The 15,545-nt window shown below is 44.8% G+C and overlaps 1 protein-coding gene across 5 annotated transcripts in view; it reads left to right on the top strand.

Moving 5' to 3' along the window:
• The window catches only part of LOC127568771 (acylphosphatase-2-like), a 76,250-nt gene extending 75,273 nt beyond the window's left edge, over nucleotides 1-977 (top strand). For all 5 annotated transcript variants that reach the window (XM_052012916.1, XM_052012915.1, XM_052012917.1 and 2 more), the window contains exon 4: nucleotides 379-977. In XM_052012916.1, coding sequence (XP_051868876.1) covers nucleotides 379-493 — 115 coding nt within the window. In that variant the 3' untranslated portion in view covers nucleotides 494-977. The remainder of the gene's footprint in view (nucleotides 1-378) is intronic.
• Nucleotides 978-15,545: the final 14,568 nt, after the last annotated feature.

Here is a 15,545-nt window from a genome sequence, read left to right as displayed (position 1 = left end):
TATTTTTCCAATGGCAATAACAATTTGTGCAGTGGGGTACACAAATTATTAAGTGCTAGGGTACTGGTGCTGTATTCCTGTTGCAGAGCACTACTTTTAAAATATAGTGCATCAATTATTCAGTTTCATTGCAAATGCAATAACAGGTTATGTTGTGGTGCAACTTCTATTCAATTAGAATAGATACCAAGAGGAGAAATAAAGTCTGTGGTATGTTAATTAAACTGGAATTACATATTTCTAGTGGGTGGTTACACAATATCTGGCTTGGACCTTTCCCTTGAAAATTATTCAAAGGGTCCTAAAGGAGAACATGAGGAACAAATTTCAAAATGACGATAATGAAAAGAAATGATGATCCTTTCATTTTCTTCACAGGAAGCATTGGTTAAGCAAAGTGGGAAGTCCAAGTTCACGGATTCATCAGGCACATTTTTCAAATGAGAAGGAGATCAACAAACTGGATTTCAGCAATTTCACCACCAGATACTGAGAGTGTCGGTATCATTGGTCCTCAAACATGAGCTGAAGCAGCCAGTTGGAATCATGTTAGCATTGTTCATGTTCAGCTGAGTGCCTTTAATTGCATGACTGCTGCTTGTTGGAATAGATCTCCCTTCATTATTAAAATATGCAATAATCTACTATTAAAGGAGTGATATGATAAAGCTTGCACTAATATACACAAGGATCTTCCTCTGCAGAACTGCATAAAGTTTTCTTTCAAAAGGTGCTATTAAGAGTGTACATTCTTGGAGACAGCCTTTTATGCTGCTTTAAGGAAATGCTCCAGAATATATATTTTAAAATGATGAACTGATTAGATTTTCAAAGTGAGTAAGAAAGTAAATGATTGTCAACTATAGTATTTAAGTCATTTTAATTATTATGCATAAATTGCTTTTTAAGTATCATAGTTCCAAAACTTGTTTGAAAGCTGGAACTAATATAAAATATCTTTAAGCTTTCTTTTTGATGGCCAACTAGTAAAAATATTTTAAGTTTATTTAATCAGTCGTGTTATTTGTGTTGTTTATACAATAGTAGAAGGTTTCGCATTCTGCTGTTCTAATGAAACATAACACTCTATACATCATCCCCTCAGCAGCGGAGATCAAAAACAAATATGGTTTGAGAGTGTACGAGCTTATGTGACACCAATCTATACCGCCTCCTTCTGATTTGATGTTTCCCCCCACCCCCCCCCAATCATTTTTCAGTTTTCTTATGGAAGATTGTTCCTAACTAAATATAAATTTTTAAAATTTAAAATATTTTGGATTTTAGACACATCAGACCATCTAGGTGGAAAGGAAAAAACTCCTAACGGAAAACCAATACATAGTTGGACTTTGGAATGTTTAACTGCAAACAATGAAACATTTGAGATACATGTGTACATATGAACAAATTAGAAGTAGGGGTTGACTACTTGGCCCCTCAAGCCTGCTCTGCCATTATGTAAGATCATGGCTTATCTGATTTATAATGTCAACCCTGCAATCCAGTCTACTGAGATAACCTTTCACCCTCTTGCTCATTAAGACTCCATCTACTTCTTTCTCTGAAGGAAAAAAATAATAGGAGACCTTTGTGTTTAAATTGTGATCTCCTGCATGAGGAAAAATCCTCTGCCTACCCCCCCCCTTTCAAAACCCTTCAGAATCTAATATTTTTCAATCAAATTTGGCTAGATTGTCAGGGGTATTTAAAGAGGAAGTAGATATATCTTTGAAAAATTGGGGAATTGAGGGATATGGGGAACTGGCAAAGAAGAGGAGACAAGGTTTGGAGCAGATCAGCCATGATCATATTGAATAGCAGGGCAAGCTTAAGGGGCCGAGTGGCCTACTCTTGCTCCTATTTTCTTATGTTCCAAGTCCCTCTCACTTTTCTAAACTCCAGCAGATATGGGATTTCCAAAATTTCCTCATAAAACTATCTGCCTATTCTAGGTATTAGTCAAGTAAATCCTCTCTCAACTGCTCTCAATATATTAATATTCTTCCCTAAATAAGGAGAAGGATACTGTCCACATACTTCAGATGTGGTCTCACCAAATCCCTATATAGTTGAAGCATCATCTCTCTAATTTTGTATTCAGTTTCCCCGGCAATAAAAAAAACATTCTGTCAGCTTTCCTAATTACTTGCTGGACCTGCATATTCACCTTTTGAAAATCGCAAACAAGGACACCCCCAATCATGCTGCATCTCAGAGCTCTGCTGACTCTCATCATTTTGATAATGTGCTTTTCATTTTTCCTACCAAAAAGGACAATTTCACATTTACCTACATTATACCCTATTTGCCGGATCTTTGCCCATTCACTTAACCCATCAATATAGCTTCGTAGTCACTTTATGTCCTCTTAAGAATTTTTCTATCTTTATGTAATCAGCAAATTTAAAATCATACCTTCTATGTCTTCATCCAAGTCATTTATGCAAATTGCAAAATGTTGAGGCCCCACCTCCAAACCCTGTGGCAAACCATTCAGAATAGGTCATCAGTTAGAAAAAGACCCATTTCTGCCTCCTCCATTTCCTACCTTCTACCTTCTAAATCATGAATTTTTCACAATAACTTTTGATGCAGCTTTTTAATGGCTTTTAAATGGCTTCTGGGAATCTAAGTATGGTACATCAACTGGTTCCCCCTTATCCAGAATACAGGTTGCTTCTTCAAAACATTCCAATAAATTGGTTAAACATCATTTTCAAAAAGAACAAGCTAACTTTGAAATTTTCCAGGTGCCTGGCTCTAACACCATTAAAAGTAGCTTCCAACATTTCACAGATTTGACAGATATATGATAGTGGTCTGTAATTTCCTGTAGCTTAGTTTAAAAATTAAAATCTGGTCTACATTTAGTGCAGTATTAAAGTATGGAGCAACTGGTTTTATGAAATTATGCTCCCAGCAATAACATTCACTAGCACTGGGATATCTTAGCTATGTTGACCCAACAATAACTACCCAATGAGAAAGTGGCAGAAGATATTTGCATTTGGTGGGTAAGGTTTCCCATAGGAATTTTTTTTTTAATTTGTTCCAGTTGTGGCGACTCACCGTCTAGTCGGGCGAACCGGCTCGGCAGTCGGGTCGCGCGGCGTCGGAGCGACGAGGCCCAAGATGGCGGCGGGCCTCGTCTTTCCGAGCGACGGGGAGAACCCGCGCGCGGGAAAGTCCTGATGACGTAGGACTTACGTCATTGCCGGTTGTTTTGGGCGGGAACATTCTCCCCTTAAAGGGCCCGGGCAAGGCGGGAAAATAAACCAGTTCTGTTTGGCAATCCTCCGAGTAGAGTCTTGTTTTATTCTGCGGTAGCAACCGCTACATTGGTGACCCCGACGGTCCAAACGGCTTTTGGACCCGCGAAATGGACGACAGTGCAGCAGCCAACGCAGTGGCCCTCAAGCTGCCCACCTTTTGGACACTTCGGCCCAGCGTCTGGTTTGACCAGGCCGAAGCGCAATTCCACCTTCGGCAGATCACCTCCGACTCCACGAAGTACTACCATGTGGTTAGCTCTCTGGACCAGGAGACAGCCGCCCAGGTTGGAGTCTTCATCCAGTCGCCTCCAGAGGAAGATAAGTACCAGGCTTTCAAAGACCTTTTGATCCGGACCTTCGGCCTCTCCCGTCGTGAGCGCGCCGCCCGCCTGCTTCATCTGGATGGCCTGGGGGACAGATCCCCATCCACCCTAATGAATGAGATGCTGGCATTGGCCAAGGGACACAAGCCATGCCTGATGTTCGAACAGGCCTTCCTCGAACAGCTCCCCGATGACATCCACTTGTTGTTAGCCGACGCCTACTTCAGCAACCCCAGTGAGGTGGCCGCCCGGGCAGATGTCCTGTGGAGGGCCAAGCGCGAGAGCGGTTCGTCCGTCAGTCAAATCACCAGGCCGCGAGCCCAACGCCCGCCTCGCCCGGCCCCAGCAACCGAGCAGCCACGCCCCAGGAACGCAGACGACGACACGGGTGACCAGCTGTGCTTCTACCATCAGAGGTGGGGTGCGGAGGCCCGTCGATGCCGCCCACCCTGCAAGTTTCAGGGAAACGCCAGGGCCAGCCACCGCTGATGGCTACGGCGGCTGGCCGCCGACAGAGCCTCCTCTTCGTTCAGGACAAGAAATCTGGACGGCGTTTCCTCGTTGATACTGGAGCGGAGGTCAGTATTTTGCCCCCGACAGGCCGCGACACTCGTGACAGGCCACCAGGTCCTCTACTCAATGCCGCCAACGGTACAATGATACGGTCTTTCGGCACCCGTACGCTTCAATTACACTTTGGCGGCAGCCGTTTTACCTGGACCTTTACCCTTGCCACCGTCGCCCGACCACTCCTAGGAGCCGATTTCCTTTGGGCCCACAACCTGTTAGTCGACCTGCGAAGGAAGCGGTTAGTCCACTCTAGCACTCTCCGGACCTATCCCCTGGGAGAAATCAGCCCACCAGCCCCGCGCCTGGACTCCATTTCCCTTTCTGGCGACGATTTCGCCAAGCTCCTAGCCGAATTCCCATCGATTTTGGCACCTTCGTTTACACATTCTAGGCCCACACACGGGGTACGACACCACATCATTACCACAGAGCCACCCCTTCATGTCCGAGCACGACGATTACCTCCAGACAAGCTCCGCCTGGCAAAGGAAGAGTTCCGTCACATGGAGGAGCTGGGGATTGTTCGCAGGTCAGACAGCCCCTGGGCCTCCCCCCTGCACATGGTCCCCAAAGCCACCGGAGGGAGGAGGCCCTGCGGCGACTACCGCAGGCTGAATGACGCCACCACCCCGGACCACTATCCCATCCCTCACATCCAGGGCTTCGCAGCGAACTTACACGGGGCCCGCATCTTTTCCAAAGTGGACCTCGTTAGGGGATACCACCAAATCCCGGTCCATCCGGATGACGTCCCCAAAACTGCGATTATCACCCCATTCAGCCTGTTCGAATTCCTTCGGATGCCGTTCGGCCTTAAGAACGCCGCACAGACCTTCCAGCGGCTGATGGACGCGGTAGGCCGAGACCTGGACTTCGTGTTCATTTACTTGGACGACATACTGATCGCCAGCTGTAACCGCCAGGAACACCTTTCCCACCTCCGCCAGCTGTATTCCCACCTCCGCGATTTCGGCCTCACGATCAACCCGTCCAAGTGCCAATTCGGATTTGACTCTATCGATTTCCTCGGCCACAAAGTCACCAGCGACGAGGCAACACCCCTACCCGCCAAGGTGGATGCTATCCGCCATTTTGCCCGCCCCGACACAGTCAAAGGCCTACAGGAATTCCTTGGGATGGTCAACTTTTACCATCGTTTCATCCCTGCAGCAGCCCATATCATGCGCCCTCTGTTCTCGCTGCTGGCTGGTAAGGGCAAGGACATCACCTGGACTGACGAGGCTGTGGCTGCTTTCGTTAAGGCCAAAGACGCCCTGGCAGACGCCACGATGCTGGTACACCCCAGGACTGACATCCCGACTGCCCTCACGGCAGATGCGTCCAACATCGCGGTGGGTGGGGTACTGGAACAGCTACTCGAAGGCCGCTGGCAACCCTTGGCATTTTTCAGCAAGCACCTTAGACCGCCCGAACTGAAGTACAGTGCTTTTGATCGGGAACTTCTCGTGCTGTATCTGGCGGTCCGGCATTTCCGATACTTTCTAGAAGGCAGGCCTTTCACCGCTTTCACCGATCATAAGCCTCTATCCTTTGCCTTCTCCAAAGTCTCCCATCCCTGGTCAGCTCGTCAGCAGAGACATTTATCCTACATTTCCGAGTTCACAACTGACATCCAACATGTCTCCGGAAAGGATAATGTCATTGCTGATGCACTTTCCAGACCAACCATCCACAACCTATCCTTGGGTGTCGACTACACGGCCCTAGCTGACGCACAGCAAGCCGACGACGAACTGCCCAGCTACAGAACCGCAGTCTCGGGTCTGCAGCTCCGAGATTTCTTGGTTGGTCCAGGTCAGCGGACCCTACTTTGCGACGTTGCGACTGGTCAGCCCCGCCCTATAGTCCCTGCAGCCTGGCGGAGACGCGTTTTTGACTCGGTACATGGGTTGGTGCACCTGTCCATCAGATCTACTGTCCGACTGGTCGCCAGCAAGTTTGTCTGGCATGGCCTGCGCAAACAGGTCAGTGAGTGGGCCAGGACTTGTCCGCACTGCCAGACGTCAAAAATCCAGCGACACACCAAGGTCCCACCACAGCAGTTCGAGCCTACCCGTAGGAGGTTCGACCACATACACGTCGACCTCGTGGGCCCTCTGCCGGTTTCAAGAGGAGCCCGGTACCTCCTTACCATCGTGGACCTGTTCACGAGGTGGCCTGAGGCAACCCCCCTAACTGACATCACAACTGATTCCTGCGCCCGGGCGCTGCTCACAACTTGGGTCTCACGTTTTGGCGTTCCGGCCCACATCACTTCAGACAGAGGCACCCAATTCACTTCCAGTCTCTGGGCTGCATTAGCGAACCTGCTAGGGACGCAGCTGCACACCACCACGGCCTACCATCCTCAATCAAACGGGTTGGTGGAACGTTTTCACTGCCATCTGAAATCGGCCTTGATGGCCCGCCTGAAGGGTCCTAACTGGGTTGACGAGCTGCCTTGGGTCCTGCTCGGCATACGCACTGCCCCCAAAGAAGACCTCCGCACTTCGTTAGCTGATCTTGTATACGGGGCGCCACTGGTTGTCCCCGGGGATTTCATACCTGCCCTTCGGGACCAAGGGGAACAACCCCCAGCAGTCCTACAAAGACTGCGCGAGAAGCTTGGCGCCTTGGCCCCGATTCCTACCTCACGGCACGGTCAAGCCCCATCCTGCCAGCCCAAGGAACTACGGGACTGTAAGTTTGTTTTCGTTCGCCGGGGCACACCTCGGGCGCCATTGCAACGACCATATGAGGGACCGTTCCGAGTCATACGGAATAACGGATCCACTTTTATTTTGGACATTGGAGGCAGGGAACAGGTTTTCACAGCGGACCGCCTCAAACCGGCCCATTTGGATCTGCAACAGCCTGTCGAGGTTGCCACGCCGTGACGCAGAGGCCGCCCCCCTAAGCAGCAGCTGGCACAGCCCACGGACCTTGGGGACTGTATCGCCGGTTCTGGGGGGGGGTTGTGTGGCGACTCACCGTCTAGTCGGGCGAACCGGCTCGGCAGTTGGGTCACGCGGCGTCGGAGCGACAAGGCCCAAGATGGCGGCGGGCCTCGTCTTTCCGAGCGACGGGGAGAACCCGCGCGCGGGAAAGTCCTGATGACGTAGGACTTACGTCATTGCCGGTTGTTTTGGGCGGGAACATTCTCCCCTTAAAGGGCCCGCGCAAGGCGGGAAAATAAACCAGTTCTGTTTGGCAATCCTCCGAGTAGAGTCTTGTTTTATTCCGCGGTAGCAACCGCTACACAGTAATATTTAATCATCCAGTGTTTGACATATGAGCTCACATTATGAGCACCCATATACATGGTATTCCATAATATGATCAGCCTATGGCATTATTATGTGCTGGATACGTGTGGCTTTGAGGGAAAGCCTGCAGTCATTGACATAACTGCAGAAAGTGTTGTTGAGAAATGGATAGATGCATTCAGGGGGGAAAGTGTGTGCTGGTTTTCAGGGTTAACAAGGAAGAGAAAGTGTGATCAATGTGCCATGCTTGTTACCCTTGATCATCAGTGAACTGTCAGTAATCCCTTCTGCAGACCCAGGGTCGAATGATGTGGTATTTAATGTGTTTTATTTCACCCAACTGTACCTGAGCACCACTGGCAAGGCCAACACTTTTTACCCATCCCTAATTTCCCTTTAACTGATTGGCTTGCATTTTGGAAAGTATTTAAAGAGTTAACTACGTGGGGTAGCTCTAGAGTTAAATACATTTCAGGATGGGTAAGGTTGGCAGATATCCCCTCCTGAAAGATGAGTTTTTACAACAATCCAACAATTTTTGTGCTGGTAAGTTAATGATGCCAGTACCATATCCTTCTAGTGCCACCTCCCAGAAGATACCAGGTGACATTGCTGACCAGCCTGATGGAGTCTATGTCCAGGAACCTAACAAACAGCAATGGTTCTTTTTAAAAAGCCTTCACATAAGTTTGCCTGAGAGTGAAATTACTTACATACAGTATATCCCATCATAACATAAGCAGAAATCATGTTTCTGCAGATATTCAATTGAAATTTTGCCACTAGAGTGAAAGGATCATGGAAGAAATATCTCGCCACTCCCTTTGCAGTGGTTCAACATACACCTTTTTTTGTACACAACATTAACTCATACACTTTATTCTCCATTATTAATGCAGATTAATCTCAGACAGACAGCTCATGCTACTGGACTTTTTGAATCTTTCAAAAGCACCTTGTTAGCATCTGATTCCTTCTCTAATCATCAAACATACCTCCACTGTAGTTTTCCCAACACTTCGCAGCTTCTCAGCCCCAACAGTGCCAAAAGTGTTCCCAGAGTGTAACACTTCCTGCAGACCAACATGTTTTGCACTATGTCTCTTGATGGAACAGTTGTAGTGTAAATCACATCAAGGAACTTCTAAGTCCTATTATCATCTATTTTGATAGCTCCAAAATCAGATGGAATAATTTCTCATCATGTGCACACAGTATGAAAATAGTGTAAATCTATTTTAAACAAATAGTTTCACCACATGGAAACCAAAATATCTAAACTGGATAGCCTCTGAAAGCAGACATGGCCATGTGTGGAACTAATGTTCATCCATTCTGCCCAATGCAAGCAGTATATCAAATTTGTTCAGCCTGATCATTATAATGAATTCAATATCCAGTCAGTACACAGCACACCACTAATTCTCTTGGTGCATCAGAAGGTCCAATTTTGTGAATGCTATTGTGGAGGTGATTCTGACATGCCAGAAGTCACATAACAAAACATGAGAGAAAGCAGAGACCCAATTTTCCATTGCTGCACTACAGATAATGGAAGAGCTTGCGGAGAGGACATGAGATGGCCAATTTGTATAGGGGTTAGGAGACCCTGCAGACTCACACTGAAAAGGTATAGCTGGTTGTGGAGGTCAGGCCTTAAAGATCTAAATGGAATGTCCCAGATGGTTCAATGCCCTCACATTTGCTACCAAGGTCAGTGGATTCATCTACAAATGATGTAATGCACCAGCTGTACCACAAGCCCTTCTTACACCTCACACATCAAAGCTCATCTATCAATCAGGATTCCTATCTATCATGCTCTTCACCTTAGCCTCTCACATTTACTCCATTGTAAACCTCACACCATATCTCACTGCCATTTTACCAATAACAATTACACAATATTCACTAACACACTTCCATCTCTCTTTAAAGTTAGTGCACAATTGGAGGTTACAACAGATGCTTGATGGAAAAATTCCATGGTTATATTATCTTAACCCCATGGAGGACAGAGAGCTTATCATCATTGGAATTGCAATCTCGGAACCTGTAATCAGTGGAAGTGCTGAAAACTGGTAACAAACCTCTCAACCCATTCCCCTTCCTCCTATAAACTATTCAGATTTTCAAATACAAAATCATGTACTTCTCCACCCTACCAGCTCCTCTCATCACCACAATCCTACCCTAATGCCGTTCTCCCCTTACATTGTCAACAGGTGCAATCTGACCAGGTGATGGTAGAGAAGCAAGAAGAAAGAAAAAGTTAACACACAGCCACTCAATCTAAAAACTCTGAACCATCAGCAGAAATACCGACACTTTGTGCAATTTAGATGTCAATTTAGAGGTAGAATCTGTATGCAATGATTCATCAAGCATGAGTGTTGTGCATCTGGAAGAGCTAGAAAAGCCAGCTCTCAGGAGATTGAGGTCATATGTTCTGCTGCAGAGGACTCAGATGAGGACTTTGATGGGACATCTTTCAGAAAGAGGCTGATGGATATCCATAATGACATAAAAGTGCATTGGCAGGCATGCTAGAAACCCTGTATCAAGGAGTCCAGCATCGTCTTTGTACATATCCTTGCACTGAGCCAGAAGCTTATCCAGTGTAGTTTCAAGGTAGTGGATAACTCCATTAGTACACGTGGTTTTAACCATAAAGCAACATCTATGTGCTGATGTTCTAGCTTCCATTGCAGCATAAGCAGAAACCACTCAGTGTGTGTGAGTACTGCAGAGACAGGTCTGACTTGTCAAGCAAACTCAGCTTTCTGCCATGCAAGGTCAGATGGTTGTCACCACAGTTGTGGATACAGGCTGCCCCGGGTAATGAATGGATTCCACTTTTATGGACTTCCTTGAGTTAATTTTGTCCATAAGTTGGAAAATACAGAAAAATCACTCATATGACAACCATGCCTCCACAGTATTGCAATGGATGGCATCAAAAATACATAAGGCTGATAAGAAAACACAATTACTAACAGTGGAGAAAGAGAGGAAACTAGTACTGCTGTTTGTAGCTCTGCTGAACATATGTATGCATATTGGAATTTTGAATTTAATAATATATGGGAGCTTATTCATGTGTACGGGTGTCCATAAATCAGACATTCATAACACAGAGATAGCATGTATCAGTTTCCAAAGGAGTTTACAGGGTATCAGAGCAGTTCAACGATCTAGTCTCCAACAGAGTCAGGATTAATAAGGTGCTATACTGGGGAAGTGGCAGTGGGCCTGTGGAGCATGGAACCACTGCTCTCTCTCTCTCTCTCTCAAACATAGCAAGGTTCCACAGTGGCCACTCACTCAGTACCTTTGCTGTTGTCTGTCAACTAGCCACTCCAGTACCACCATTCATGCCAAGAATGCAAACTGGAGCAGAGCCTTCAAAGTCTCTCTGCAAGGTATCCCATCTGCGGAGTTATTCACCAGATATGTTGCAATCACTGGGGCTCCCTCTACCATGGAGAAGCCTGTGATCTTCATGACCTTGGCAGACACCAGCAAAGTGGTCTTTGCACAATTCCAAAGTTGGAGCTGTGGCCAGAGTAGCTGGTAGATTTCACCGAGGACATCCTTACTGAAGTACAAGCATCTAACAACCCATTTCCCAGAGACTCGAGTGAGAAGATTTCTCCCGAAGCCCCTGGGTGGATGTGGGCTCTTGCTGCAAGCAGCTCTCCCTCATGAAGCAGCTGTCCTTTTCTGTGGGCCTCACCTCATCCTCCTGGTAATGTTGTACTCAAAGCAGAGTATCTACTCTTACACCCACATATGGGAGCAACAGGTCTATCCAGAAGCTTGAAGTCAGGACAAAGCACCTCAGCAATTGTTACACCAGTCTTAGGAAATCTGGAAAACACAAAAACTCAATGAATCATGGCGGCAGTCAATAGAAGTCAATCAGCAAACAACCTGTATGATCATTTTAAAATCACATCAGTGGCAGGTCCTCCCCGCTGTTCAACACATGTTCAACTGTGCAAGGTTTAGAGAGGATGTAAAATAGAACATTGAGCTCAGTATGTACAGTGCTGGAGCCAAATCAACTTTCCGCACTGATTAATAACACTAGCTGCTTACTCTGCATACTTCTGGATAACATTAAATTGTGCGTGCTTACCAATATGCCAGCTGACATAACCTGCTCGACAAGTGTGTGCGCACACATTGGTCACTAATTTGGAATTAGCTAGTCACCCACAGCACCTAAATGGTGAGTATATTGGAGCCAAATTTTGCAGCCAAAGACTCTACTTTAAGGTGAACAATATACAGTATCATCGAATGCCGACATCTTCTTTGATTAGTTATATACTCTGTATTGTTCTGCTTCTTTTCAATACCAAGGTAAAATAATTTGATTAACTGCTCTCTAGATAAAAGAAAACAAGGTATTACTATATTTGAACTTTTAGAGGAGCTTATATTACATTCTACCAGTTAAACTTAGGACTTGTGATTTTAGAATTAAAATTTGTGAGAGGTGATGTATTTCCAAGAGCGGCCCTTGGACATTGTATTTAGTTGACTGACCATTACCTCAGCACATTATCCCATTTAATATCAGTTCACACCAGAACACATGAAAACAGGAGCAGGCTACCCAGCCCCTCAAGCTTGCCCTGGCATTCAATACCAATTTGGCTGACCTGCCCCTGTTCTCAACTCTTTTGTGCCAGTTCTGCATAGCGCTCAGTTCATGAAATCTTTCAAAAATGTATCTACTTTCTCTTCAAATACATCCAATGATCCAACTTCTACAACTCTCTGGATAGACAATTCCAGAGACTCACCACCCTCTATGAGAAGTTAATTGTTCTACAGCACAGAAACAGGCCCTTTGGCCCATCTGTGCATGCTGACCATCAAATACCCAACTTTGCTAATCCTACCTACCAGCACTTCGTTTGTAGCCTCCTAGGTCTTGGTGGATCAAATGCTCGTCTAGATACTTGTTAAGTGTTGTGAGAAGCTCTGCCTCTTGGTGTGAAAAAATTTCACCCTCAGATCCCCTCTAAATTTCTTACCTTTCATTTGAAACCTATGCCCTCTTGTCTTAGACACCCCTACCATGGGAAACAGATTTTTACTATCTGCCCTACCGATCCCCTTCATAATTCTATATACCTCTTTCAGGTCATCCCTCAGCCTCTCCTTCTCCAGGGAAAACAAACACAAGTTCTAATGCACCTCAGTTTTAAATGACTGCCCCATATCTTATAATCATGTCCCTGCATTTGAGACACTCCCACTAGTGGAAACATCTCAACATCTACCCTATTATGCCCCCCTTAGGATCTTATATGTTGCAATAGGATCATCTCTCATTCTTCTAAACTTTAAAAAAAAACACACACAGATTCAACTTTTTTTTAGCCACTCATGACAGATCAACCCTGGAATTAGCACAGTGAATCTCTTTTGGACTAGTATTTCTATTCTTAAATAGGGAATCAAAAGTGTACATAGTACACCAGGTGTCGCCTCACTAGCATTCTGTACAATTGTTACAATATTTCCCTATTTCTAAACACCAAATTCCCTGAAAGGCTAATATTCCATTTGCCTTCCCAAATAGTTGCTGCACCTGGCCTGCTGACCTGTGATTCAATTTTAAATCCAGCTCATATTAATGCCTACCATTAAGTAACAACCTAAGGGCAAGGTAACTCCAACTGAAGACAGTGCTTATTTAGAGCAAAGCCCAGGTGCATTGAATACGGAAGTAGGGAGGCTATGCTCTAACATGGTCAGATCTCATCTGGAGTAGTGTTTGCAGCTTAGGTCACCTAGATATAGGAAGGCTGTGATAGTGCCAGAGAGGGTGAAGAAGAGATTCACCAGGGTATTGCCTGGGATGGAGCAGTTCAGTTATAAGGAGAAATTGGAGAAGTTAGGTCTTTTCTCCCTGGAGTAGAGGAGGTTAAGAGGGGACATGATTGAGGTATACAAAATTATGAGGGCTATAGTAAGGGTAGACTTCAGGAAACCTTTCCTTGTATCTGAGGTAGATAAAACTAGAGGATGTATGTTTAGGGTAAGAGGGAAGAGATTCAGAGGGGATATGATGGAAATCTTCCTCACCCAGAGAGTGGTAAGTACCTGGAATTCACTGCCTGAGAGAACAGTTTGAAGCTGGGTTATGGACAGCAATGAAAAAAATATCTAGATGGACACCTGAATCACTTAGACATAGAGGGCTACGGACCAAGTGCTGGGTGATTAATACAGGGTGCCCAGTGGTTAGCATGGATGAGTTTGACCAGATGCCCTATTTCCATGCTGTACGATTCTATGATTCACTAGGATAACAAGTACGGAATAAATGTAAATTGCAGAAGTGTGAAAACTCACAGTGGTATGTATCTTTCCTATTTCCTTTCTCTCCTGTTGATGTGACAGGAACAGCCAAGCATTGCAGAGGGAAAAATAAAGGTCTATATTTAAATTACAAAATGTGCACATCATATACAATTGGAATAAGCATAATGCAGAGAAAGGTGGAATACTTTGAACAGCAAGTATTCCCCAAGCCTTGGCTTCACCTTTCACAAATCAAATGAACATGCCGAATAAAAGGAGATCCCTTTAAGTTTACAAACGTTCCATCAAATTTAAATAAGTTACTTTTTTAGTTAAGGGTTAGAATTTTCTATCTTATCTAACTGCATATCCAAATTAATCCCTTAGCAATACATATTATCCCTAGTAATGAAGAAAGTGTGAATGGTATGCTTTGTACCAGATCAATTAATTCTTATCTGACTAAAAAGAAATATCATGACACAATTGGTCCAAGATTATTCCAAATGTTTCTCTGAAATCCTTATATGCTCTCAAATTCCATTTCCAACAAATAACTTGTTTATACAAATGTTCACAACCTTTCATCTTTTGTTATACTAACTGCAAATAACAGGAAGAGTCAATCGCCAAGTTACGACTTTGTAAGTGGTTCCCTTTCCTCAAGCATTGACCCCTCCTATTTAAAACTACCATTTGAGCTTTTATCTTGAAGCTCAGCAACTCTGCAATTTCAATGTGCTGACCCAATCCAAACTCCCTTTCTGTTACCCAAAATTCTTGCATTAGTTGGCCTCTTTAAAAATTCATGACTATCGCTCCTGTAAATCCTTGCCTGAATCTTTTGTCAGTCCTTACACTGCAATGAAATGCCACTAACCAAATTCATGATTAATTTCCGGAAGCTCAACACCAGCCAGAGGGACTTAAATATACTACATAGTATAATCAGCACATCACACAATCCCTCTCAAGTTTATTCCACTGAAGTTAATGGGATGTATTTAGGGGATAAAGTACTGATGCACTGTACACCATATTCAGTACAACTGAACAGGAATTCATTATGATAAAGTTCTAGGCAAACATTGCCACCAATTACTTGATCTGCAGCACCATTCTTCTCAGAAAATGTTTCCGTACCCCCTTTGCTGAGAGTCTTCCTGTTTGTTTCCCAATTGTAATCAAAACATCCTTCACAAAATTTTGACTCTCTTCTTCACTCTGTCCATCTCCATCATCAATCACAGATCTGGGGTGCATCACACTGAATATACTCAGCTTTACTTTTCCATCATCGCTTGAATTCTTCTACTGTCTAAGTGTTGTCAAACATTGTCTTAAATGAACCCTCATTTTATCACCAGAAGTTATTTTCTTTCATTCCTGCTGTCCGTTTCATATATTTGCTACCAGCTTCATCACCCTCCCTGGCAGCTGTTCATTGAACTAGATGGTTTGCAAGCTCAGCCCTATTCTCATCTGAATTTTAACTATATCTCCCTTCAGCACGAAGCTAGCCTATTTCCATTTTTGGAATATTGTCTGTTTTCCACTGAAACCCCTTTCTATATCTTTGGCATTTTCAAACTCAATTTGCTCCAATGTTCTCTAGGATGACCCCCCAATCTCCACCCTCCAACAGGTTATGACAAAAAAAGATATAATCTAAAACTGTTTCACCTACACCTAATTCTACTTCAATATCCAGTCACTCAGAATTCCTGAATTCATTGACCAACAGTGGCTTCTGATTCTCCAGTGTCTCATTCTTAAAACTTCAAACT

Source organism: Pristis pectinata, chromosome 3, assembly GCF_009764475.1.
Source record: "Pristis pectinata isolate sPriPec2 chromosome 3, sPriPec2.1.pri, whole genome shotgun sequence".
NCBI classification, from domain to species: Eukaryota; Metazoa; Chordata; class Chondrichthyes; order Rhinopristiformes; family Pristidae; genus Pristis; species Pristis pectinata.
This window is presented reverse-complemented; position numbering and strand designations above follow the sequence as displayed.